General features: G+C 44.9%; 1 protein-coding gene across 2 annotated transcripts in view; it reads right to left on the reverse strand.

The window, feature by feature from the left end:
• The window catches only part of LOC140736140 (F-box/WD repeat-containing protein 1A), a 45,031-nt gene that overhangs the window by 2,882 nt on the left and 15,524 nt on the right, over nucleotides 1-26,625 (reverse strand). For both annotated transcript variants that reach the window (XM_073061967.1, XM_073061958.1), the window contains 9 exons: nucleotides 22,869-23,055; nucleotides 18,322-18,418; nucleotides 12,271-12,408; nucleotides 11,498-11,616; nucleotides 10,250-10,499; nucleotides 8,993-9,111; nucleotides 6,725-6,835; nucleotides 4,275-4,353; nucleotides 736-924 (listed from right to left, as the gene is read on the reverse strand). In XM_073061967.1, coding sequence (XP_072918068.1) covers nucleotides 763-924; nucleotides 4,275-4,353; nucleotides 6,725-6,835; nucleotides 8,993-9,111; nucleotides 10,250-10,499; nucleotides 11,498-11,616; nucleotides 12,271-12,408; nucleotides 18,322-18,418; nucleotides 22,869-23,055 — 1,262 coding nt within the window. In that variant the 3' untranslated portion in view covers nucleotides 736-762. The remainder of the gene's footprint in view (nucleotides 1-735; nucleotides 925-4,274; nucleotides 4,354-6,724; nucleotides 6,836-8,992; nucleotides 9,112-10,249; nucleotides 10,500-11,497; nucleotides 11,617-12,270; nucleotides 12,409-18,321; nucleotides 18,419-22,868; nucleotides 23,056-26,625) is intronic.

Genomic DNA, 26,625 nt, shown 5'->3' on the forward strand with positions numbered 1-26,625 from the left:
GGAGTTGGGACATCATGTTACAACCGTACAGGATGTTGATGAGATCACAGGAGTATTGTGCGCAGTCCTGGTCACCCAGTTGTGATTAGGATAGAAAAAACACGGAAAAGATTCACAAGGATGTTTCCAGGACCAGATAAGAGGAGAGACTGAACAGACTGGAGTGTAGGAGGCAGTGGGGTTAACTTATAGTTTATAAAATCATGAGGGGCATTGATAAGGTCCCAGGTTAGGGGAGTCTAAAATTAGAGGGCACGAGTTTTATAGTTAAATGGGACTCGGGGGCCAAGTTTTTCCCCACACAGATGGTGGTGGGTATGTGGAATGAGCTGCTAGAGTAAGTGGGTGAGGCAGGTATAATTATGACATTTAAAAGACACTTGGACAGGTAATTGGTTAGGTAAAGTTTAGAGGCAGATGGACCAATGCTATGTAACACATATTAAAATTGTAGCATTTCGTTATGAAGGGTTACAGACTCCGATCTAAATTAAAGTGGTTGGTGAACTTCTACACCTTCTAACTACATGTGAAGTTCAGTGCACTAGAGGAGGGCATTTGGGTCTTGGCTCCTCCGGTCCTGACGATCTGTCGTGTGCTTACAGACTAGGTCCAGCGAGGTGTGGGTGTAGGGAGAGGTGGCTCACCTACTCACTTAGTAGATCAATTCTGACTTGGAACACGGAATCACTGCCTGTGGCTCCATGCTATCAGAGACAGCAATGTATTCCTTACCGATCCTGTCTGGCCAGGTGCCCCCACCTATCTTGACACGTAGGTATAGGTACGAGGTGCCGACTGTGAACCATCGCCCTGCTCTGAGGGCACGTTCAGGAAATCCCAGATCAAGATGGTGTCATCATGAGAGCTGCTGACTATCTGGAACTCATCAAACTGGAGCCGGAACACTCGTCCAGAATGCTCCTGATGGTGAGAGAGATTACACAAAGACTAAATAAATCCAAGGCTTGTTCAGTTTCGAGCAACATCCTCCCCATCTGTTCTATCAGAGAACCTGAACAGACCAAACATCTGCACCTTCTGGGTAGAAAGTCCATGATCATCCAACTATGGTTTCCCAGCAGTCAAACGGGTGAGATAGCTGTGCAGTTGCAGATCCCTGGGTTCACACGAAGTGTGCAGGCTCTCCCTCTGACTGTGCTGTGTGTGGGCTAACCTAAGGGTTAGCGTAATGTCTTACTGTACTGGGGATCAGGGGTCAATTCCCACTGCCACAGCGTACTAATTAGTGCAACACTTTACAACTCCAGCAATGAGGAACCACTGTAGGGTATCGGTTATTTTAATGTTACAACTCCAGTGACAAGGGGTTAATTCCCACTGCTGTAGGGTATCGGTTATTTTAATGTTACAACTCCGGTGACAAGGGGTTAATTCCCACTGCTGTAGGGTATTGGTTATTTTAATGTTACAACTCCGGTGACAAGGGGTTAATTCCCACTGCTGTAGGGTATCGGTTATTGTAATGCTTTACAACACCAGTGATCAGGGGTTAATTCCCACTGCTGTAGGGTATCAGTTACTGTAATGCTTTACAACACAGTGATCAGGGGTTAATTCCCACTGCTGTAGTGTATCAGTTACTGTAATGCTTTACAACACCAGTGATCAGGGGTTAATTCTCATTGCTGAAGGGTATCGGTTATTGTAATGCTTTACAACACCAGTGATCAGGGGTTAATTCCCAATGCTGTAGTGTATCAGTTACTGTAATGCTTTACAACACCAGTGATCAGGGGTTAATTCTCATTGCTGAAGGGTATCGGTTATTGTAATGCTTTACAACACCAGTGATCAGGGGTTAATTCCCAATGCTGTAGTGTATCAGTTACTGTAATGCTTTACAACACCAGTGATCAGGGGTTAATTCTCATTGCTGAAGGGTATCGGTTATTGTAATGCTTTACAACACCAGTGATCAGGGGTTAATTCCCAATGCTGTAGGGTATCGGTTACTGTAATGCTTTACAACACCAGTGATCAGGGGTTAATTCCCACTGCTGTAGGGTATCGGTTACTGTAATGCTTTACAACACCAGTGATCAGGGGTTAATTCTCACTGCTGAAGGGTATCGGTTACTGTAATGCTTTACAACACCAGTGATCAGGGGTTAATTCTCACTGCTGAAGGGTATCGGTTACTGTAATGCTTTACAACACCAGTGATCAGGGGTTAATTCCCACTGCTGAAGGGTATCGGTTACTGTAATGCTTTACAACACCAGTGATCAGGGGTTAATTCCCACTGCTGTAGGGTATCGGTTACTGTAATGCTTTACAACACCAGTGATCAGGGGTTAATTCCCACTGCTGTAGGGTATCGGTTACTGTAATGCTTTACAACACCAGTGATCAGGGGTTAATTCCCACTGCTGTAGGGTATCGGTTACTGTAATGCTTTACAACACCAGTGATCAGGGGTTAATTCCCACTGCTGTAGGGTATCGGTTACTGTAATGCTTTACAACACCAGTGATCAGGGGTTAATTCCCACTGCTGTAGGGTATCGGTTACTGTAATGCTTTACAACACCAGTGATCAGGGGTTAATTCCCACTGCTGTAGGGTATCGGTTACTGTAATGCTTTACAACACCAGTGATCAGGGGTTAATTCCCACTGCTGTAGGGTATCGGTTACTGTAATGCTTTACAACACCAGTGATCAGGGGTTAATTCCCACTGCTGTAGGGTATCGGTTACTGTAATGCTTTACAACACCAGTGATCAGGGGTTAATTCCCACTGCTGTAGGGTATCGGTTACTGTAATGCTTTACAACACCAGTGATCAGGGGTTAATTCCCACTGCTGTAGGGTATCGGTTACTGTAATGCTTTACAACACCAGTGATCAGGGGTTAATTCCCACTGCTGTAGGGTATCGGTTACTGTAATGCTTTACAACACCAGTGATCAGGGGTTAATTCCCACTGCTGTAAGGTATCGGTTACTGTAATGCTTTACAACACCAGTGATCAGGGGTTAATTCTCACTGCTGTAGGGTATCGGTTACTGTAATGCTTTACAACACCAGTGATCGGGGTTAATTCTCACTGCTGTAGGGTATCGGTTACTGTAATGCTTTACAACACCAGTGATCAGGGGTTAATTCTCACTGCTGTAGGGTATCGGTTACTGTAATGCTTTACAACACCAGTGATCAGGGGTCATATTCCACCACAGCAGTGTACTGATTAGCGCAACGCTTTACAATGCCAGCGATCAGCTGTCTGCAAGGAGTTTGTATGTTCTCTCTGTGACTGCATGGGTTTCTTCCGGTGCTCCAGTATCCTCCCATGGTCCAAAGACATATGGGGTTGGTAGGCTACACCCATGTCGGTAGGCAACACGGGCTCGTTGAGCCAGAAGGGCCTGTAACTGTGTTGTAACTGGAACAGTAATAGGGCTCTATGCACACAAGATCTGATTCCTACTTAAGCAATAACATACAGGTTTGGGTTAGTGTGTTAGTGTGGCCATGCTACGTTTGGCACTGGAAGCGTGATGACACTTTCAGGTTGTCTCTAGCATTTCCTCGGATTGTGTTGGTCGTTAGTGCATTTTACTGAATGTTTTGATGTGCGCAGGACAAACAAAGCTAATCTTAATCTCTCCCTGGTTCTCCAGTTTCCTCCCACGTCTAAGATGTGTGAGTTGGTTGTTGATTGGCTGTAGTACACTGTCTGTAATGCGTGTAGAAGTGGTAGGATCTAGCGGAGTATTGGTGGAAATGTGGGGAGAGTGAAGTGGAATTTGTGTAGGACGGCTGTAGATGGGCACTCATTCCTGAACTCCAGCTGAAGACCCCCTTTCAATTGTGTACAACTCAATAAACCACTACGAGGTTACTTCCGGATGCTCCAAAGCAAAACGTTAACAACTACCCTGTTAATTCCCTGACAACAATATATTCCAATAACCTTGCCTCTGGTCACTTCAGATGGTACAACCTCTTATTCAACTAGAGTGACACGATGGTTCCCTTGGAGTATCCTTCTTTTGAGAAGGGGACAAAATTCTCTATCTGGTTTGCTAAAGCTCTTTGTTGAGAGAAGATCACAAATTGAGGTGGTGTCTGAAAATACCCACATCCAAGGGGAAGGATCTAGCAAGGAATAATCTGGTTTCTTTCCTCTTAATCGGTGCGCAGTCCATTGGACTGGTTTTTTAACAGGAACCTAGCTGGAGGAAGGTGGCTTTGGAGATCAACGGGTTCAAGAGAACGACTGCTGCTCAGCGGAACGTTGGCTTCTTACCACTAGAGTCCGCAGGCAAAGGGTCCCAGCAGGCGATCGGGGATCCAAGGCTGCCACCAGGTCCCAGACCTTAATTTTGCTTTGAAGAAAGGAAAAAAAAGGAATTATATTTACAGAATAAACAGTCAGTACATCACTTCTGGGTTCTGGGAGTAGGCCTGGGTGAACTGAGTCTGAACTCCAACAGGCCTGGCTGAAACACTCCATACAGCCAACAATCTCACACACAGAGGCACAGCCAGCTGTGGCAACCCGCTCCAGAACAGAAGAGCTGCCTGGGTGGAAACCATACAAGCTATCCACTACCTTGGGTCCACTCACATCCTGAAACCTGCCACATAAATGAGAACTAATGCTAATCTCTGCTGACCAATGCCCCCTCACCCATCAGGCTGTTCTTACATTCATTCGAGCTGCCTTCTTGTCTGGTCAGTGCCTTGATTTTAAAATGATCATGTGGTCATATTCCTCCACAACCTCAACCTTCCTTACTGCTATAATCTCCTCCTGAGAGGTTTCGCCGCTCCTCCAAATCTGGCCTCTTGCTCACCTCTAATTCCTAACCCTTTGCCAAGACTGCTACCCTTTCAAAGCCTGAAGGAGGAGGGAGCAGGGGCCCTATAAAGAAGGTGGGGGTGGGGGAGGAGAAGGCTGGTAGGTGCCAGGTGAAAAACCAATCAGAGGAAAGAAAAAACAGCCTTCTCCTTCCCACCCTCCCCCCACCTTCTTTATAGGGCCCCTGCCCCCTCCTCCTTCAGTCCCGACAAAGGGTCTTGGCCCGAAACACTGACTGCTCGTTTCCACGGATGCTGCCCGACCTGTTGAGTTCCTCCAGCTTGTTTGTATGTGTTGATTTGACCACAGCATCTGCAGTGTACTTTGTGTTTGCCATCCTTTCAGATGTCTGGGCTCAGGAATTCCTTCCCAAAACCTTCCCTCCCTCTCATTTCCCTTTGGCCAATATACATGTCATAAAACCGTAAGACCAGAAGATATAGGAGCAGAATTAGTCATTTGGCCCATTAAGTCTACTCTGCCATTTCATCGTGGCTGATCCATTTCCCTCTCAGCCCCAATCTCCTGCCTTCACCCAGTAACCCTTCATGCTCTGACCAATCAAGAATCTATCAACCTATGCCTTAAGTATACATAAAGGCGTGGCCTCCACAGCTGCCTGTGGCAAAGAATTCCACAGATTCACCACTCACTGGCTAAAGAAATTCCTCATCTCCGTGAACATTCCTCTATTCTAAGGCTCTGGTCTTCCACTCTCCCATTTCCATCTGGTTCGACTGTATGCTCAGAAATATTCCTGCCATCCAAGGCTCGTCTTCCCAAAGATCTAACACTCTGTAGGTATCTGATTTACAACACACTCCAGGGCCCTGCCACACAAGTCCTGTCATCCTAAAATGTAACACTTTGCACTTGTCAGAGTTAAACTTCATCTGCCAGCCCTTGGCCCTCTTTCCCAGATGATCTAGATCCTGCTGTAATCACAGACAACCTTCTTCACAATCCACTACACCAGCGGATTTGGAGTCATTCACAAACTTATTACTCTTATCACCCTCATTCTCAACCTGATCAGTAATACAGTTGACAAATAATATGGCACCCAGGACCAATCCTTGTGTTACAGACCTCCAATCTGAAAAACAACCCTCCAACACCATGAACACAGGAGACTCTGCAGATGCTGGAAATCCAGAACAACACACACAAAATGCTGGAGGAACTCAGCAGGCAGCATCTATGGAGAGGAATAAACAGTTGACATTTCAGGCTGAGACGCTTCATCAGGACTGGAAAGGAAGGCAGGAGAAGGAAGAATAAGGTGAGGGGAAGGAATACAAGCTGGCAGGTGATAGGTGAGGGGGAAGGTGGGTGGTTAGAGGCAGGGAGGTGACAGGTGGAAGAGGTAAAGCACTGAAGGAGGAGGAGAATCAGAGGGAAGGAGGAAGGGAACCAGAATGAGGAATGGAAAAAGTAAGGGGCTGCAAGCTGGAGAAATTGATGTCAATGCCATCAGGTTAGAGGCTACCCAGACAGAATTGCTTCCTTTCCTGTCCCAATGAAGGATCTCGACCCAAAACTTTGACTGTTTATTCCTCTCCATAGATAATGCCTGACCTGCTGACTTCCATCAGCATTTTCTGTGCGTTACTCCACTACCACTCTGTTTTTTTAACATGAAGCCAATTTGCATCTAACTGACTATCTCACCCTGTGACCCATGTGATTGTAGCTTCCAGACCAGCCTCTGCCATGAGGGGCTTGGTGTGTGGAGAAGCCAGCAAGTACCCCAGCCAACACTTGCCAATATCACATTATTTGGTGATTATGCTACACTGCTGGTCACTTTAGTCACTTTGCATACTACATTATAATTGTAAGCACATTTAAAAAGAGTTTGATGGCAATGAAGGTCTTTGGGATGTTTTGCTTACCCATCATAGGCCCCACTAACTATCCGTTTGTTGTCAAAGCGGATACATCGCACCAGCTCCTCGTGCCCCTCCAGGACCCGCAGACAAGCACCGCACTCAATGTCCCACAGCCTGCAGCAGCGATCGGGTGGTGGGGGATAAAAGAGAAGGTTAAAACTTGAATCTCATGTCCAGTCACGCTTGAACAAATGACAGGACCTAATGTTCACATCCAACAGGAGTCTACCCATTTCGCCCATCTAGTCTGTTCTGAAGCACAGGTAATGTTCCTTCACTAATTGTAATGTATTCGAGAGCATGTCTAATGAGGAAAGGTTGAGTGAACTAGGTGTTTTCTATTTAAAGTGAGGGAAGATGAGAGGTGACTTGATAGAGGGGAACAAGGTGATAAGAGGCATAGATCAAGTGGACAGCCAGAGACTTTCTCCAGGGCGGGAAAAGGGCACAACTTTAAAGTAACTGTAGGAAAGTATAGGGGAAAAAAAAAAGTTAGAGACAGTGATGGGTTCATGGAACATCTTGCCAGGGGTGGTGGTAGAGACAGATACAGTAGATTAAAAGGTTGGCCCCATATTGAGGGCTGAAGGGCCTGTGCAGTGCTATAATACTCACTGCTACCCACATTCTCATTAACCACCTCCCCCCTCCTCCACCACCAATCTGCACACTGGGGGCAATTTATAGTGGTAATTACCTACCCACCTGTGTGTCATTGGGGATGTGGGGGGGGGGGGGGGGGGGAGAAGAACCAGGACATCCTAGCGATACCCACATGGTCAAAAGGCAAACGTGCAGACTCCGCCGGAGATCAGTATTGAACCTGGGCCGCTGAAGTTGTGAAGCAGTGGATTTGCCAACTGCAACGCCCAAACAGAAAGGGAAACTGCTCATGGTCACAGGGAGAATGGGCAAACTCCACACAGACAGCGGCAGAGGTCATCACTGAAAGCAGGGCACTGGATCTAGATTTATAATGAAAACATGGAGACACTGTCCCATCTCACCCGCTCTTCCACGAGTGGTAAAGATTAAAGATAAAGGTGAGTTTTATTTGTCACATGCACATAAAAACTTCGAAACATAGTGAAAGGGGTTGTTTTGCATCAAGTCAAATCAGCGAAGATTATGCTGGGGCAGCCCGGAAGTGTGGCCATCTTCCAGCGCCAACATGGCATGCCCAAACATACTAACTCTGTCTTCGGAATGTGGGAGTAAACCGGAATGTCCGGAGGAAACCCACGCAGTCACGTGAAGACGGTACAAACCCTTTACAGAAGGCACACAGTGGAGGGAATTGAACCCGTATCTCACAACTAGCTGCTGGAAAGCATTGCGCAGTTCACTATGTAACGTGCTGCCATATTAACTACACTAACCGTCCCGTTTTTAAAGCTGACCCATGCCTAACCTTTGGGTCAGCTCCTGAGGTCAGATTTGGCTTGAATCTTGAAGATGTGTTAAAGGTTAAAAGTTCTTAAATTGCTGTCAAATAAACAAAGGGAAAAGACCAAGGATTTCTTTGGAAGAAAACCTCAGAGGACTCCCCAAAATTTGGCTGCAGTTGTCATTTGTGCAACCCATCCGCAGCTTCTGGGAATGCTAAACATTTGGAAATATCAAGCTTTGGAAGAGACTAAATCAAGACCCCTTCCTGTACCTTTAGTGGGATGTGATAGCTGTCATGGTTACTATGAAAAGAAATGTTGGTGCTGTGCCTGACATACTTATCCCTCATTTAGCATTTTTGAAAACATCTGATTTTCACATCGCCAATACTTTAAGATGTCCCAGGACTGAGAGAGGTGTTGATTAAAAGTCACATGTCCCTTTTAAATAATGGCATTTCTGTCAAAAATACATAAAGTTTTATCTATGGATGCTATCAAAGTATGTATGCATCACCATACACTACCTTGAGATTCATTTTCTTGTGGGCATTCGCAGGAAAATAAAGAAACACAATGGAATTTATGAAAGAAATTCCAACGAATACAACGAATGTACAGAAGACAAACTGTGCAAATAGAAATTAATAATACTGAGAACACGAGCTGTAGAGTCCTTGAAAGTGAGTCTGGAGGTTTTAGGATCGGTTCAGTGTTGTGGTGAGTGAAGTTATCCATGTTGGTTCAGGAGCCTGATGGTTGTAGGCTGTGCTGGCAGCCTGTAGATGGAGGTTAATGGAATCAATGTTCCTCACGTAGACAGCTTGCTGATGTAGTAGGAACTATAGCTCACAAACAACGCCCGCGTTAACATGAGACTTACCTTATTGTGTTGTCCGAGGAGCCACTGACCACCAGCCTGTCCCGGTACTGCAGGCACGCTATGCCTCGCTTGTGTCCATTCAACGTCCGGACAAACTCACAGGATCCAGTGTTCCACACCTAATGAGGATTGTGGGATGAAGATATTATTATTAGTATTATTATAATACACAATATACAATGTGGAAAGAATTTAGGTTCAGGTTCTTAAAGCCAGAGTAGTTGGGAGGGATGTTTTGATGCAGAAGGAACACGAGGAATAACTCAGCTTGGGAAACAATTGAATATAAAGCGGAAATTAAAGGTGATTCATTTATTGACAGAATCTCAGTTGATGGTGAGGGCTGTATAGGAGTGAGATGGATTGTCTGTTGAATGGTTTTGTAGCAAGCACCTTGCACTCAAAGCCAGTATGACCAAGGACCTGATTCTGGAGGGGAAATCAAGGGAACACGCACAGGTCCTCAATTGAGGGTCAACAGTGGACGGGGTGAGCAGTTTTAAATACCTTGTTAATGAGAAGCCAGAGGAGAATGGGCAGACTGGTTCAAGCTGACAGGAAGGTAACATTAACTCAAATAACCACGTTACAACATTTGTGTGCAGAAGAGCATACCTACAAGAGGCACCTAGTAAAGTAGCCACTCAGTGTAAAATATGATAGTTCAAATGCCACCAGGGCAGTGGAATTTACATTCAAGCAATTAAGAAAGGATTAGAAGTAGTGTCCATGGACCAGCGAGCTGTTGTAGCTTCTCATCTGATACACTGATATCCTTTAGGACGCCGTTGTTGTAGCTCACCCAGGAGAAGGAAAACTCCGATCTCAGACCTCTGCTGCCTCGCATCTATACCATTCATGGAGAAGGCTTCAGGAGTAAATCCCAAGGATAAGTCCCTAAGGTAATCCTATGATGAGTTCAACGCAGACTGGTAATTCCTGCAGAGCTGCTGGTGCCAACTGCATTGGCCTTTGCTGTTCCTTTGGATTAATCAGCTGTGTGCTGCATTGGCAACAGCTTGCTCTCGATATCACACTGCCCTGGCCTACATGCAACATCCACGGTCCACTCCAACCAAAGATGGCCTCACCATCCTTTGGGAAGGAAATCTTCCACCCTTGCCTCCTCTGGTCTACCTGCATAAATCTGGCAAGGTCGTCAGTTCAAGTATAATTCAGAGCGAGCTGCTGATGTTGGCTTTGGACACAGTGTAGTTAGTGTCAGAAGGAAGACTGGAGAGCAGGAACTGATCTTACCTTGATGGTCCTGTCCCCAGACGCAGACACGATGTATTTATCATCGAAGTCAACCACGTTGACAGCTGCCCTGTGCCCGACCAGGACCCGGCGGAGGGTAATGTCTGTGGACGTGCTCATATCCCACACGGCTATCGAGCGGTCTTTGGAACACGTGACCATCATCCCATTGGTGAAGCGGAGGTGCAGTACAGCCTCACAGTGATGGATCAATGTGTTCAACATCTCTCCAGTGTTCACTTCCCACACCCTGCGAGCATCAAACATTAACAGATCAGCTTGAGTGAGCGTAGTTACCCGGTGAAATGAGCAAGGGCAAATGAGACTGGGCAATCAGAGATTAAAGATTAGCTGTATCTGTCACACGTACATCGAAACAAATGTGTTGTTTGCGACAATGACCAACACAGTCCGAGGATGAGCTCATGTCATGCTTCCAGCACCAACATGGCATGCAGGTAACCCACCATCTCGTGCACAAGATATTAAGAGGCACAGATCGCAAGGACAGCCAGAGACGTTTTCCCAGGGTGAAAATGGCAAATATAAGGAAGCATCATTTAAAGATGACTGGAGGAAAGTGTAGGGGAGATGCCAGAGGCAAGTTTTTTATCTGCACAGTGAGTGATGGGTGTGTGGTACACTCTGTCAGTGAGGGTGGTAGAGGCAAATATATTAGGGACATCTAAGAGACTCTTAGATAAGCACATGGATGATAGGAAAATGGAAGATTATGTAAGAGGGAAGGGTTAGAGTAGGTTAAAAGGTGGCACAAATCCTGGGGCAAAGGGCCTGTAATGTGCTGTATCGTTTTATGTAATGTTAAATCGTATGTCTGGGGAATTTCAGAGGAAACGAGAAAGTGCAAACACCTTACAGAGAGCAGAGAGAATTGAACCCCAATTGGTGGCACTGTAAAGCATTACGCCAATCACTGTGCTAACGTGTTGAGAGAAAGAATGAGAACAAGGATGGACAGTTTTTATTTCGAGAATACTAAAGCCAGTGTGGCAGCAGGTTAAGTGTGTGGGGTCTAAGATAGGACTCATAACTGACTAGAGGTGTTGTTGTGCCTGACCAAACTGTATACCGTCAGCCTGGGAGGAAGGGAACAGATCACAATCTGTGTACAGCTCAGGGTGGTTTATCCACGGAGACACTGACTGTACGGCCCAGGACAGTTTATCCATGGGGACCTCTATTCCCACTTGCAAAATCCAACAAAGGAATTCCGAATAACTCACGTACCGTACTGTGGAGTCAGATGATCCTGTAATGATAACTTTGTCATCGTACTGCAGGCAGAGCACTGAGCCTGTGTGGCCAGTCAGAACATTCCTGCACTCCAAAGTATTTTTGTCCCAGATCTGAAGAGTGATATACAGAAAAAAAATCACCATTTTCTAGTACAACTGAGCATCAATCTTTTGTGAGTATTAACGTTTCCATCTCTCACTCTGAAAACAACCCTCAGTAATCAGGTGATCATGCCCTTTCTCTCAGCTACCCATCCCATGTTACTTACCCTTCTCCTAGTAACCGATCCTGTGTTGACCCTTCTCCTAGTAACCAGTCCCGTGTTCCTGACCTCCACCAATTTCATGTTGCTAATGTTTCTTCCAGTAACCAATCCTGCATTCCTGACCAGTAATCCACTAGTAATCAGTGGCCCATCAACTTTTCCCCACGCCCAGTCCCAGCCTCTCTCTCCAACGTCTTGATATCCCTGCAGACAGCCAGTGGCCCGCAGTAAATGGAGGCAGTTTAATTACATTTCTGTATGTGAAATAAGATCCTTTTCTCAAAATAAATGTAATTTGGTTTATAAGGGCATTCCTGGTCTACAGTGGAGATGGTCAGGCTCATTTACAGAGCTGGCATGTTCCTCCAGTACACTTGGTAACTCAGTAAAAACCATGCCTAGTGAGCTCAGTGGTAGTAATGAGGGTTAATACTGACTGTCTGAGAGAAAGAGTCACCCTGCCAGTTCGTAAATGGCCTCTCCCATTCCTTACACCCACCTTGATTGTGTTGTCACGTAGGCCACTGATGATTTTCTGGTCATCGTACTGTAAACAATAGACCCCTTTGCTCGTTTCACTGTGACAGTGAATGCGCTGTAAACCATGATGCCCACACCTCCAGTTGGATTCAATGGTCTGAAACAGAAACAGTTGCATCGTGTTTCCCAGTTTGCTCAAGAAGAACGATTTCAGTTTTCCTTTCCTTCACATGGATTTTGCTTACTAAACCTTTCCACCTTCCCTCACTCACCTCACCACTAAACTGACTTCACAACTACACTCTCACTTTTAAGGACTCTACAACTCTTTCTCCGTATTATTATTGATTCACCATAAGACATAGGAGAAGAATTAGGCCATTCAGCCCATCAAGTCTGCCCCACCATTCCATCATGGCTGATCCTGGATCCGACTCAACCCCATACACCAGCCTTCTTGCCATAACTTTTGATGCCTTGATCAATGACGAAACTATCAATTTTCACTTTAAACATACCCACAGTCTGGGCCTTTTCCACAGCCTGTGGCACAGACTCACTACTCTCTGGCTAAAAAAAAGTTCCCCCTTACCTCTGTTCTAAAGGGTTGCCCCTCAATTTTGAGGTTGTGCCCTCTAATTCTGGATACCCCCACCATAGGAAACATCCTCTCCACATCCATCTTATCTAGTCCTTTCAACATTCAGAAGGTTTCAATGAGATTCCCCGCATTCTTCTAAATTCCAGTGAGTACAGGCCCAAGGCTGCCAAACACTCCTCATGTGTTAACCTCTTCATTCCCAGAATCATCCTTGTGAAACTACTCTGGACTCTTTTTAATGACAACACATTCTTTCTGAGATATGAGGTCCAAAACCGTAGATAATACTTCAAGTGTGGCCTGACCAGTGTCTTATAAGGCCTCAGCATTATCTCCTTGCTTTTATATTCTATTCCCCTTGAAATGAATGCCAACATTGCATTTTCCTTCTTTACCACAGACTCACCTGTGAATTAACCTTCTGGGAGTCTTGCACGAGGGCTCTGAATCCCTTTGTACCTTTGATATTTGAATTTTCTCCCCATTTAGATAATAGTCTGCACTTTTGTTCCTTTTACCCAAAAGCATTATCATACATTTCCCAACACGGTATTCCATCTGCCACTTTTTTGCCCATTCTTCCAATTTGTCTAAGTCCTTTGGCAATTGCATTGCTTCCTCAGCACTAACTACCCCTCCACCTATCTTCTGCAAACTTTGCCACGACGCCATCAATTCCACTATCTAAATCACTGACAAACAATGTGAAAAGTAGCGGCCCCACTACTGACCCTTGAGGAACATTGCTAGTCACTGACAGCCAACCAGAAAAGGATCTCTTTATTCCCACTCATTGCCTCCTGTCAGCAATTCCTCTATCCATGCTAGTATCTTTCCTGTAACGCCAAAGGATTTTATCTTGTTAAGCAGCTTCATGAATGGCACCTTATCAAATGCCTTCTGAAAATCCAAGTAAATGACATCCACTGCCTCTCCTTTGTCCACCCTGCTTGTTACTTCCTCGAAGAACACTAATAGATTTGTCAGGCAAGATTTCTGGTTACTGAAACCAAGCTGATTTTGACTTATTTTATCAGTAGTCTCCAAGTACTCCGAAACCTCGTACTTAATGGAATGCAACACTTACCCAACCATTGAGGTCAGGCTAACTGGCCTATCATTTCCTTCCTTTTGTCTTCCTCCCTTCTTAAAGAGTGAAGTGACATTTGCAATTTTCCATTTCCTTGGAACCATGCCAGAATTAAGTGATTCTTGAAAGATCACAACCCCAATGCATCTGCCATCTCTTTCAGAACTACAGGATCTAGTCTATCTGGTCTAGGTGATTTATCCTCCTTAAGAACTTTGAATTTGTAGCAATGGCACTCACTCCTGCTCCCTGACACTCAAGGACCTCTGGCACACAGCTAGTGTCTTCCACAGTGAAGACTGATGCTGTTCATCTGCCATTTCTTTGTCCTTCATTACTAACTCACCAGCATTATCTTCCAGTGGTCGAATATCAACTCTCACCTACCTTTTACTCTTTATATAACCCAAAAAAAGTGTCCTGCTTTATATTATTGGCTAGTTTGCCCTCATATTTCATCTTTTCCCTTCTTATGTCTTTTTTAGTTACCTTTTGTTGGATTTAAAAAATTTCCCAATCATCCAACTTCCCACTCATTGCTACATTATATGCCCTATCCTTGGCTTTTATGCAGTCCTTAACTTCCCCTGTCAGCCACAGATGCCTATCCTTGCCACTTGAGAAAAACTTCTTCTATGGGATCCTGTGACTTGTGAACTATTCCCAGAAACTTCAGGATGTTATGGTGAGGTTGTGTAAGACATTGGTGAGGACAAATTTGGAGTTTTGTGCGCAGTTCTGGTCACCTAACTATAGGAAGGATATCACTAAGATTGAAAGAGTGCAGAGAAGATTTATTAGGATGTTGCCGGGTCTTCAGGAATTGAGTTACAGGGAAAGAGTGAACAGGTTAGGACTTTATTCCTTGCAGCGTAGAAGTATGAGGGGGGATCTGATAGAGGTTTACAAAATTATGAGGGGTATAGACAGAGTAAATGCGAGTAGGCCCTTTCCATTTAGATTAGGAGAGATAAATACGACAGGACATGGCTTTAGGGTGAAAGGGGAAAGGTTTCAGGGGAACATTAGGGGGAACTTCACAGAAAGTGGAGGGAGTGTGGAATGAGCTGCCATCTGAAGTGGTAGATGCAGGCTCACTCTTAAGTTTTAAGAATAAATTGGATAGATACATAGATGGGAGAGGTCTGAAGGGTTATGGACTGGGTGCAGGTCAATGGGACTAGCGGAATAAAGTTTCTGCACAGACTAGAAGAGCTGAATAGCCTGTTTTCTGTGCTGTAGTGTTCTATGGTTCTACCTCTACTCTGTTGTCTTCCCCACCAGTATCCCCCTCCAATTCACCTGGGCAAGCTCCTCTCTCATGCCACTGTAATTCCTTTTATTCCATTGCAATACCGATACGTGTGACTTAAGCTTCTCCCTCTCAAACTGCAGTATGAATTCAATCATAAGGTCCCTAATAAAATCTGGATTATTACACAACACCCAATCTAAGATAGCCTTTCTCCAAGTAGGCTCAAACACAAGCTGGTCTAAAAAGCCTTCTCATAGGCATTCAACAAATTCCCTCTCTTGCGATCAGACACCAACCTGATCATCCCATATTGCAGTCCCCCATTACTATTGTGACATTATCCTTATTACATGCCCTTTCCAGCTCCCTTTGCAATCTCAACTTGGCTACTATTTGGAGGCTTATATGTGATTCCCATAATGTTTTTTTTACCCTTGCAGTTTCTTAACTCTACCCACTAAGATTCAACATTCTCTGATGCTATGTCACCTCTTTCTAAAGATAAAATTCCATCTCTTACCAACAGAGCCATACCACTGTATATGCCTTCCTGCCTGTCCATTAAATACAAAGTATATCCTTTGATATTAAGCTCCCAACTATGACCTTCTTTCAGCCACAACACAGTGGCGGCCACATCATCATACCGACCAGTCTCTAATTGCACCACAAGCTTGTCCACCTTATTCTGAATGCTACACATATTTAAATACAGCACCTTCAGTCCTGCATTCTTCCCCCTTTTGAATTTTGCCTCTGTGGTACAATTTAACTCTGTGCACTGTGCATTTGTACCCAGTCATTGGCTTGTTCTTCTTTACCTTCATATCACACCCGTCACCTACTTGTAAACCTGCTGGCTGATCCTCAGCTCGATCATATTGGTTCCCATCCCCCTGTCATATTAGTTCACACCACTCCCAATAACTGTAGTAAATCTGCCTGCAAGGATATTGCCCCCCCCCCCCCAGATTCAAGTGCAACCCATCCCTTTTGTAAAGGTCACACCTGCCCCAGGAAAGGTCCCAATGATCCAGAAATCTGAATCCCTGACCCCTGCTCCAATTCTTCAGCCACGTATTTATCTGTCAGCTCACTCTATTCCTATGCTCACTGCTGCCTGGCACAGGCAGCTATCCTGAGATTACTACCCTTGAGGTTCTGCTTCTCAGCTTCCTTCCTAACTTCTTGAATTCTATTTTCAGGACCTCCTCCCCTTTTCTACCTATGTTTTTGGTACCAACATGTACCATGACTTCTGGCTGCTCACCCTCCCTTTTCAGGATATTGTGGATACGTTAGGAAACATCGTGGACCCTGGCACCTGGGAGGCAACTATCATCCACGTTTCTTTATTGCACCCACAGTATCACCTATCTGTCCCCCGGACTATAGAGTCCCCTATTACTGCTGCCATCTTCTTCAGTTCCCTACCCTTCTGAGCCACAGAGTCAGACTCAGTGCCCGAGGCACGGCCTCTGTTGCTTCCCCCAGGTAAGTCCCTCCCCCTCCCAATAGTACTCAAAATGGAGTAGCTATTGTTGAGGGGGACAGCCACAGGGGTGCCCTCCACTACCTGATGTTCTCCTTCCTTCTCTTGACAGTCACCCATTTATCTGCATCCTGTTTACTTACTGGTTTTTGTATTTGCAGTTTGTCTTCTTTTGCACATATATAGATAGCTAGCTACTTTATTGATCCTGAAGGAAATTACAATATTCATTGTTAGTATTTGTGTGAGGTTTTTCACTGATTTTACTGTATTTCTTTGTCCTACTTTGAATGCCTGCAAGAAAATAAATCTCCTTGTATATGGTGACATATACTTTGATAATAAATTCACTTTGAACTTTAGCTTCCAGTGCAGAGTTCCCACGAACACTTCCTCCACCACTACATTCCTCACCTTGAAACTTCCTGAAAATTTGCTGCTCCAGTTTCAATGAAAGGTTAACAAGCTGAAATATAATATCTTCTCTCTTCAGACTTGTCTGACCTGCATTTCCTGACTTTAATTCACACTGTCAGCAACTGGATTACTTCGCTCACCACAGAAGTATCTACTGAAACACTTACAATAAATTAATGCAAGGAAGTCTGCCTCACTAACTTGTAGCTATCTGCCTGCCAACTCCTTCTGAAGACATAACTCTGGGAGACAAAGGACGTGGTGGTACTGTGCACAAGAGGCAACTGTACTGAACAGAATGATCACAGTGTTTGCCACATCTCAGCTCTGAAGAGTCAGAATGGTCTGGGTTCAAGTCCGGCTCCAGAGACTTAGCGACATAGTCCAAGCTCAATCACGGTGCAGAAATGAGTGTTGTACCACCGTTGGTGGTGGGGTGCAGATACATCTTTACCAAAGGAGGTGTAAGGCACTTCTTCCCCCTGCTAGGCCACTGGTCACCCTTGGGCAAGAAGTAGCACCTGCTTAACGCCCCCCACAACCCCGATCAGGGACATGTGAAGCCATGGGAGCAGGTGGTGGATGGTCGTATGAGCAGCTGGTGCAGATCACAAGTCCTGGTTATATGACCACTGACGCCAGGCAGACAATCTCTGAAGAGTATTGATAATGGCTGGGGTCACCTGACACTACCCAGAAGAAGGCAATGGCAAACCGCTTCTGTAGAAAAATTTGCCAAGAACAATCATGGTCATTAGACCATGATCGGCCGCATCATATGACACGGCACATCATGACATTATACAACACAGCACACAATGAATGAACCACTGGATGTGCTGTCGTTCAGGTGAGATGTTAAATGAGACTCTTGGTCAGCTGCATATGAAACATTCCTGCGATCATTTCAGAGTGGGTTCTGCTGGAGTTCTGGCCCAATATTCATTGCAAACATAATTTGGATATTGTCTTGGTGACATTTATGGAGTTCACTGTGAACAAACTGAGGGTGATTTTAAACACTGGAGTCCACAGATGCTAGAAATCTACAGTAACACACACAAAATGTCAGACAATCCATAGATGCTCCTGTGCTGCTGAATTCCACAGCATTTTGTGTGGGAGTAATCTTGCTTTCCCAACATGAAATGTATTACTATTTCACACACTAACTTAACCCCACCAGCAATCAGAGTGTCTGGAGATGATGCTTACCTCTATATCTTGTATAATTTGTGGGTACAGAGATCTGTAGAAGGAATCTGGAGGCAAAATGCCATCGGAGGGCTTGTTTTTGAACAAGTACTGGATCCTGTAAATAAAAAAGTCCTTTAGCATTGGGGAAATCACGCCACAACCCCACTTCAGTGAGGGTGCTGCTGGCCCTTACACAGGAAGGTTTATTCCCAATGTCAGTTACCCTCAAACGGAATCTACGGCATCACCGGAGACTTTTCACTGGGAGCCGAGTTTACGTTACAAGGCAGGCATACTTCTCTCTCTTCCAGTCAAACCTCCACATTAATACAAGTGATGTGATGGGCCCAAAACAGGCGCAAGGAGCCGAAGACACGACAACAGAATTTGGCCATTCAGCCCATTGAGTCTGCTCCACCATTCCATCCCCATTCTCCTGCCTTCTCCCTGTAACCTTTGTCACCCTGACTAATCAAGAACCAATCAACCTCCGCTTTAAATATACACAATCACCTGGCCTCCAGTTGTATGTGTCAATGGATTTCACAGATTCACCACCATCTGGCTAAAGAAAGTCCTGCTCATCTCTGTTCTAGAGGGCCGTCCTTCTACTCTGAGACTGTGTCCTCCAGTTCCAGACTCCCCCACTATAAGAAATATCCTCTCCACATCCACTCTGTCTAGGCCTTTCAATATTTGATAGCTTTCAAGGAGATTCCCCACACCCCCACCACCATTCTTCTTTACTAAGCCAGTACAGGCCCAGAGCCATCAAATGCTCCTATGTTAGCACTTTCATTCCAGGATTGATGTCATGAATTGCCTATGGACCCACTCCAATGATGGCATATCCTTTCTTCGATAAGAGGCCCAAAATACTTCAAAATGGGGTCTGACCAATGACTTATATAGCCTTGGCATCACATTATTGCTTTTATATTTCTGTCCTCTTGAAATGAATGCAAACCTTGAATTAACTAGTTTAAATTCTTGCACCAGTTATGTACCACTATGTTCAAATACAGGAAAGGCTGTTTAACTCTTGGCATCAGAAACGAGTGGAGACATGGAAATGGGGTATAAATCTCCAACAATTGGCACGATAGCATAATGCTATTACAGTGTCAGCAACCCGGGTTCAATTCCCACCACTGTCTGAGGAGTTTGTATGTCCTCCCTGTGGCCACATGTTTCCTCTGGGTGCTCCGGTTTCCTCCCACAGTCCAAAGTAGGTTAATTGGCCACATGTCTGTAATTGGGTGGGGCAGGCTCGTTGCACTGGAAGGGTGCGTTAATGTGGTGAAAAACCTAAAATTTAAAAATAAAATATTTTCTTCAGCCACTTGAGGCAGTGAATTAAAATGGGCAAATTGGGTGAAAAGGCCCAATCTGTGTTGGGACTGAGAGCTGTTCACCCCGTTAAAAACCATTGCTTACAATTTTTATCTTGTTAGCTAATGGGAACCTACTGTGTGCTGCACCAATAGGCAACGCGACCCACAAATCAGAAACAAATTCGTATAATACTCGTGTGGACAGTGCTGCTGGCTACAAAAATACCAGGCCTACGTCTTTCCCAAATTCAGAGCAGGGAAAGGGGCCACAGTGGTTGACAAAGGAAGTCAGAGATTGCATAGCATTAAAAAAAAGGAAATATGACAGAGCTAAGGTGAGTGGGAGGACAGATGATTGGGAAGTTGTTAAGGAACAACAGAACTTAACTAAAAAGACAATACGGGGAGAAAAAATGAGGTACGAATGCAAGCTAGCCAGGAATATAAAGGAAGATAGCGAAAGCTTTTTTAGGTATGTGAAGAGAAAGAAGATAGTTAAGAACAATGTTGGGCCCTTGAAGAATGAATTGGGTGAAATTGTTATGGGAAACAGAGAAATGGCAGAAGAATTTAATGAGTACTTTAGATCTGTTTTCACTAAGGAAGACACAAGCAATCTCCCAGATGTATGGATGGGCCAAGGACATAGGGTAACAGAGGAAATGAAACAGATTGACATTCGGAAGGAAACGGTGATGAGAAGACTGATGGGACTGAAGGCTGACAAATCCCCAGGTCCAGATGGTCTGCACCCTAGGGTACTAAAGGAGGTGGCCCTGGAAATTGCCGATGCATTGGTAATCATTTTCCAATGTTCCTTAGATTCAGGATCAGTTCCTGAGGATTGGAGAATGGCTAATGTTATCCCACTTTTTAAGAAAGGAGGGAGGGAGAAAACAGAGAACTATCGACCTGTCAGCCTGACATCGGTGGTGGGAAAGATGCTAGAGTCCATTATTAAGGATGAAATAGTGCCATATCTAGATAGCAGTGATAGGATTGGGCCGAGCCAGCATGGATTTACCAAGGGTAAATCATGCTTGACTAATCTGTTGGAGTTTTTCGAGGATGTAACCAGGAAGTTAGACGGGGGACATCCAGTGGATGTAGTGTACCTCGATTTTCAGAAAGCATTTGATAAGGTCCCACATAGAAGATTGGTGGGTAAAATCAAAGCTCAGGGCATCGGGGGGGAAGGCATTGACATGGATAGAAAACTGGTTGGCAGATAGAAAGCAAAGGGTAGCGGTGAATGGGTGTTTCTCGGAATGGCAGGTGGTGACTAGTGGGGTGCCACAGGGCTCGGTATTGGGACCACAGCTGTTTACCATTTACATTAACGATTTGGATGAAGGCATAGAAAATAACATCAGCAAATTTGCTGATGATACTAAGCTGGGTGGCAGTGTGACATGTGATGAGGATGTTAGGAGAATTCAGGGTGACTTGGATAGGCTGGGTGAGTGGGCAGATACTTGGCAGATGGCATTTAATGTGAATAAGTGTGAGGTTATCCACTTTGGGAGTAAGAACAGGAAGGCAGATTATTATCTGAACGGTGTAGAGTTGGGTAAGGAAGAAATACAAAGGGATCTCGGAGTACTTGTTCATCAGTCACTGAAGGTGAATGAGCAAGTGCAGCAGGCAGTGAAGAAGGCTAATGGAATGTTGGCCTTTATTACAAAGGGAATTGAGTACAAGAGCAAGGAAATCCAGTACAGGGTCCTGGTGAGACCACACCTGGAGTACTGTGTACAGTTTTGGTCTCCAGGGTTAAGGAAGGACATCCTGGCTGTAGAGGAAGTGCAGCGTAGATTCACGAGGTTAATTCCTGGGATGTCTGGACTGTCTTACGCACAGAGGTTAGAGAGACTGGGCTTGTACACACTGGAATTAAGGAGATTGAGAGGGGATCTGATTGAAACATATAAGATTATTAAGGGATTGGACAATATAGAGGCAGGAAATATGTTTCAGATGCTGGGGGAGTCCAGTACCAGAGGGCATGGTTTGAGAATAAGGGGTAGGTCATTTAGGACAGAGTTAAGGAAAAACTTCTTCTCCCAGAGAGTTGTGGGGGTCTGGAATGCACTGCCTCGGGAGGTAGTGGAGGCCAATTCTCTGGATGCTTTCAAGAAGGAGCTAGATAGGTATCTTATGGATAGGGGAATCAAGGGATATGGGGACAAGGCAGGAACTGGGTATTGATAGTAATTGATCAGCCATGATCTCAAAATGGCGGTGCAGGCTCGAAGGGCCGAATGGTCTACTTCTGCACCTATTGTCTATTGAATGTGACTATGTGACGGAGTGACAGTAGGGTATTCTAGTGAATGTGTCTGTGGTACAGAGTGCCAGTGGGGTAATCTAGTGAATGTGACTGTGATGGAGTGACAGTGGGGTATTCCAGTGAGTGACAGAGCATCAGTGGGGTATTCCAGTGAGTGTGACGGAGTGCCAGTGGGGCATTCCAGTGAATAGGACAATGGTAAAGAATGCCAGTGGGGTATTCCAGTGAATGTGACCGTGACAGAGTGCCAGTTGGGTAATCCAGTGAATGTGACAGAGCGTCAGTGGGATATTCCAGTGAATGTATGTGTGTGATGGAGCACCAGCGGAGTATTCCAGTGAATGAGATGGCACTACACTGACGTGTGGTATCTGACCCAGCCACATGGTCTGCTCCACCTCAGGTTCATTGCTTAGTGCGAGGGGAGAACGTAACCTGCAATATTGACCATGTGCCCTAGACAGGTCAGGACCACGCTCTGGTGGTGGAACTGTGACAGAGCCTTCATCTGCAAGCAAGGCATTGCGACATAAGAATAAGGTAATTTGGCCTATTGAATCTGCTCTGCCATACAATCATGGCTGATTCTCTTTTTCAACCCCATTCTCCAACCTTCTCCTGTAATCCTTAACCCCATTACCAAACAAGAACCTATCGATCTCTGCCTTAAATACACCGAGTGACTTGACCCCCCCACAACCATCTGTGGCAACAGATTCCACAGATCCATCACCCTCTGGCCAACAAAATTCCTCCTCAGCTCAGTTCTAAAGGGATGTCCCTTTATTGTGAGGCCACAGCCTGAGAGACAGTCTCTCTTACCAATGGAAACATCCTCTCCATCCGAGCTTTTCGGTATCTGGTAGAGTTTAATGAGAATCCCCCTCTACCTCCACTACATACAGCTATCTACATCTTGTCACATATTAAGCCATCCTTACCATCCCCTTCGCTCTGAAAGCCCCTTCCAGAGGGTGTCTGTGCGCACCATCCTCTCCATTAATTTCTTCCAGAGCATTCCATCAGAGATGACTCGGTACCATTCCTTACACACGAGCTCTGCGGCGCACAGTGAACGGGCGTCCAGGAACGAGAGGATGTTCTCTGCAATGTGATCCAGGCCACGGGCTAGAGACACCAACCATACAGTTACTGACGGAAGGAATCTTAACCAGATATGCTTGACTTCAGGTTTACAAAATTATACAATAAAGTCCCATATAGAAACGCTGGTCTGAGGATTGTGTAATAAAGAGGTCAGAGTTGGCATGGAAAGAGTCTCAAGGATTTGTGGGAAAACTAGCTTTTCCAGAGTGGAGAACTCTATGGGGTGATGCAGTAGTGTAGTGGCTAGCATAACACTATTACAACGTCAGCGTTCACCGATTGGGTTTCAATTGCCGCCACTGCCTGTCAGGAGTTTGTACGCTCTCAATGTGACTGAACGGGTTTCCTCTGGGTGTTCCACTTTCCTCCCGCAGTAGGGTTAGCTTTTGAGAGTTGCGGGCATGTTATGTTGGCACCGGAAGCATGGCGACACTTGTAGGTTGTCCCAGCACCTCTGCGCTAATTAGATTTGATGCAGACGACTCATTTGATGTACATGTGCCAAATCAAGCAAATCTTTTTTTTTTTGAGACGATTATGGTTTATAATTCGTCAAGGGTCAATTTTTAAAATCTCGGAAACCAGAGTTCAAGTGGGTTAAACAGTGAGGAACTGGGTGACAGCAGAAGGTTATAACATCCCAATGTTTATCGGAATGACTATTTCTAGAACAATTATCTGTTTATGCTCACACGGCTTTGTACCTCCTCCCTGGTCCAAACTCCCAGAAGGGATTTAAAAGACACAAGAGAAATAAAAGATTTTTAAAAAAATGCTACTGTTTACTCAGTTTTTTAAAAAAACAATGACCATCTTGATGTTTTTATGTTGATTTCTCCCCTTTAAGTTTACCATTTTCCCCACTGACATATGCCATACTCTCTTCAAGAACTCGGCTCAGAACCAAACCTTCCCAGTTCGATGTCCAAACACGCAGTGGTAAGTCACACACCCAACAGCTTCAAGAGATCTGTGAGAATGTTTGACCTAAATACAAATTAAAATCAGAAAACGCTGGAAATGCCTTTTTACTGCAATGTGGTCAGTGACTTGAAATGTGAACTGGTCTTCTCTTTACAGATGTTGCCTTACTTACTAAGTATTCCAAGTATTTGGAATCAGATTTTACTATTACTGATATGTCATGAAATTTGTTGTTCTGTGGGAGCAGTCTGGTGCAACATATAAAAATATTACTACAAATTACAATAAAGGCATAAAATAGATAGATAGTGAAGTAGTGTGCATGGTTCCATAGGCAGTTCAGGAGAAGTTATTCCTAAAGTGTTAAGTGTGTGCCTTCAGGTTCCTGTAACTCCTCTCTGATGGTAGTAAAGAGAAGAGGGCATTTCTGGGTGATCAGTACACTTCATGATGGACGTCACCTTGAGTCACCACCTCGATGATGGGGAGGCTAGTGCCCATGAAGCAGTGGAGGCTACCTCAGGAAATATATTTAAGGTTGGATTGATTTTTGCATAGTAGGGGAATTAAGGGTTATAGGGAAAAGGCAGGTAGGTGGAGATGAGTCCATGGCCAGATCAGCCATGATCTTATTGAATGGAGGAGCAGGTTTGACAGGCCAGATGGCCGACTCCTGCTCCTATTTCTTATGTTCTTACGGAGCTGGTGGAGTCTATAACTGTCTGCAGTTTTTTCTGATCCTGCACATTGGAGCCTCCATGTTAGACGGTGATGCAGCTACTCAGAATGGTCTCCACAGCACATCTGTAGAAACTTGCCTACAAAGCCATCAATTCCGTCATCCAAATCGTTGACATATAATATGAAACAAAGCGGTCCCAATACCAACCCATATGGAACACCAGTAGCCATCGGTATCCGACCAGAATAGGCCCCCTTTATTCACACTCTTTGCCCCCTGACAGCAAGCAATTCTTCTATTCATTCTAGTATCTGTCCTGTAATACCACGGGCTCTAGTTAAGCAGCCTCTTGTATAGCACCTTGTCAAGAGCCTTCTGAAAATCCAATTAAACAATACTTCCTTTGTCTATCCTGCATGTTATTTCCAACAGATCTGTCAGACAAGATTTCCCCTGAAGGAAACCATGCTGACTTTGGATGATTTTGTCATGTGCCTCCAAGTAACCGAAAGCCTCATCCTTAATAATGGACTCCATCATCTTCTCAACCACTGAAGTCAAGATAACTGGCCTATGATTTCCTTTCTTCTGCCCGCCTCCCTTCTTAAAGAGTGGAGTGACATTTGCATTTTTTCAGTCCTCTGGAACAACTGCAGAGTCTAGTGACTTTTGAAAAAAAAACACTTGACTGACAGATGAAGTGAATGCCACCACCTCTGCCTTTACCTGATACTGCTGTTCTGTCTATGCCAGGGGCTCCCGTTTCTTTATGCCATGGACCCCTACCATAACCAAGGGGTCTGTGGACTCCAGGGTGGGAAGCCCCAGTCTATTCAGTGGAAGGTTGAAGTGCAGTGTTCAAAGTGCTGGGGATGTGCTATGTCCCTGTGAAGCAAAGTACACAGCAGTCCCTGATAGCTCTGAGACCTAAAGGGTCTTGACTTTTTATTTTCCTGAGAATGTATATTAGCCAGAAGGATAGTAGAGAAGGGTGCCCTAGTAGAGAACTGCATTTCAGTTTTACTTGCAGTTCTGCCCAGCAGCCATGTTTCCTGAGACAATAGAGATGTTCTCTAAGCTTCCAGCTGCTGCACTTGCTCCCCGGGTAGACTGCAGTCCAGCGTTGGCGATACCAAAGATCGATAGTATTAATAAACAACACTGTTGCTCACTGCAGTGTCTGTGACTGTGAGATTCAGTTGTAGTCATTCTGAACTGGAATATTTAATGATTCTTTTGGGAGCTGCACACAAAAAGTTGCCATTCTCCGGCACCATAATTCTGAGCCTTCAGTTCTCACTGCGTGTCTACCCTCTCTTATTGGACGATCTTTACTCTTTTCATGCAATCTAGTTTCAGCATCATCAGGCAATTCTTGGCCCTGAAGCAGTCCCAAGAGTGTTGTGTTACGTGGTTCAAGAGACCTGCAATGGCAGATCATGTTCCGTGAAAGGCGCTGGTAAATCTGTGCCGTAAGCCATCTTTAATTCCTTTCTGCAAGCTGGTACGAAGGGATGTATGTACAAATACTACATGGAAACTAATCTAAACCTCAATGCTGACAGTAGCTTAGTTATTGCTGCTACCCATAGCTAGACAGCGCAATCTATTTGGTGTCTCATATGCATTAACATTTCTTTCTTTTGCGAGACAACCGCTATTCCAGCACCCGGCCACTCTCCTCCTCTCTTCCACCCAAATCGGTGAGGAAGACTTTATAGAAATGTTTAAAATGATGGCAGACAACGATAAAGTGACGGTATCGGACTTTTCCCCAGTGCAGTGGAGTGCAAAACTAGGGTACATATATTTCGGAGAGAGGGGAAAGATTTAAAAAGGACCTGAAGACAACTTTTCGCATAGAATAAGGTGAGTCTATAGAACGAGCTGCAAGAGGAAGTGATTGAGGCAGGTACAGTAGTATAATTTAACAAGCATTTGAATAGGTACAGGGAGGACAGGGCTGAGAGGGATATAGACTGAAT

This window comes from Hemitrygon akajei, chromosome 1, assembly GCF_048418815.1.
Source record: "Hemitrygon akajei chromosome 1, sHemAka1.3, whole genome shotgun sequence".
In the NCBI taxonomy this organism is placed as follows: domain Eukaryota; kingdom Metazoa; phylum Chordata; class Chondrichthyes; order Myliobatiformes; family Dasyatidae; genus Hemitrygon; species Hemitrygon akajei.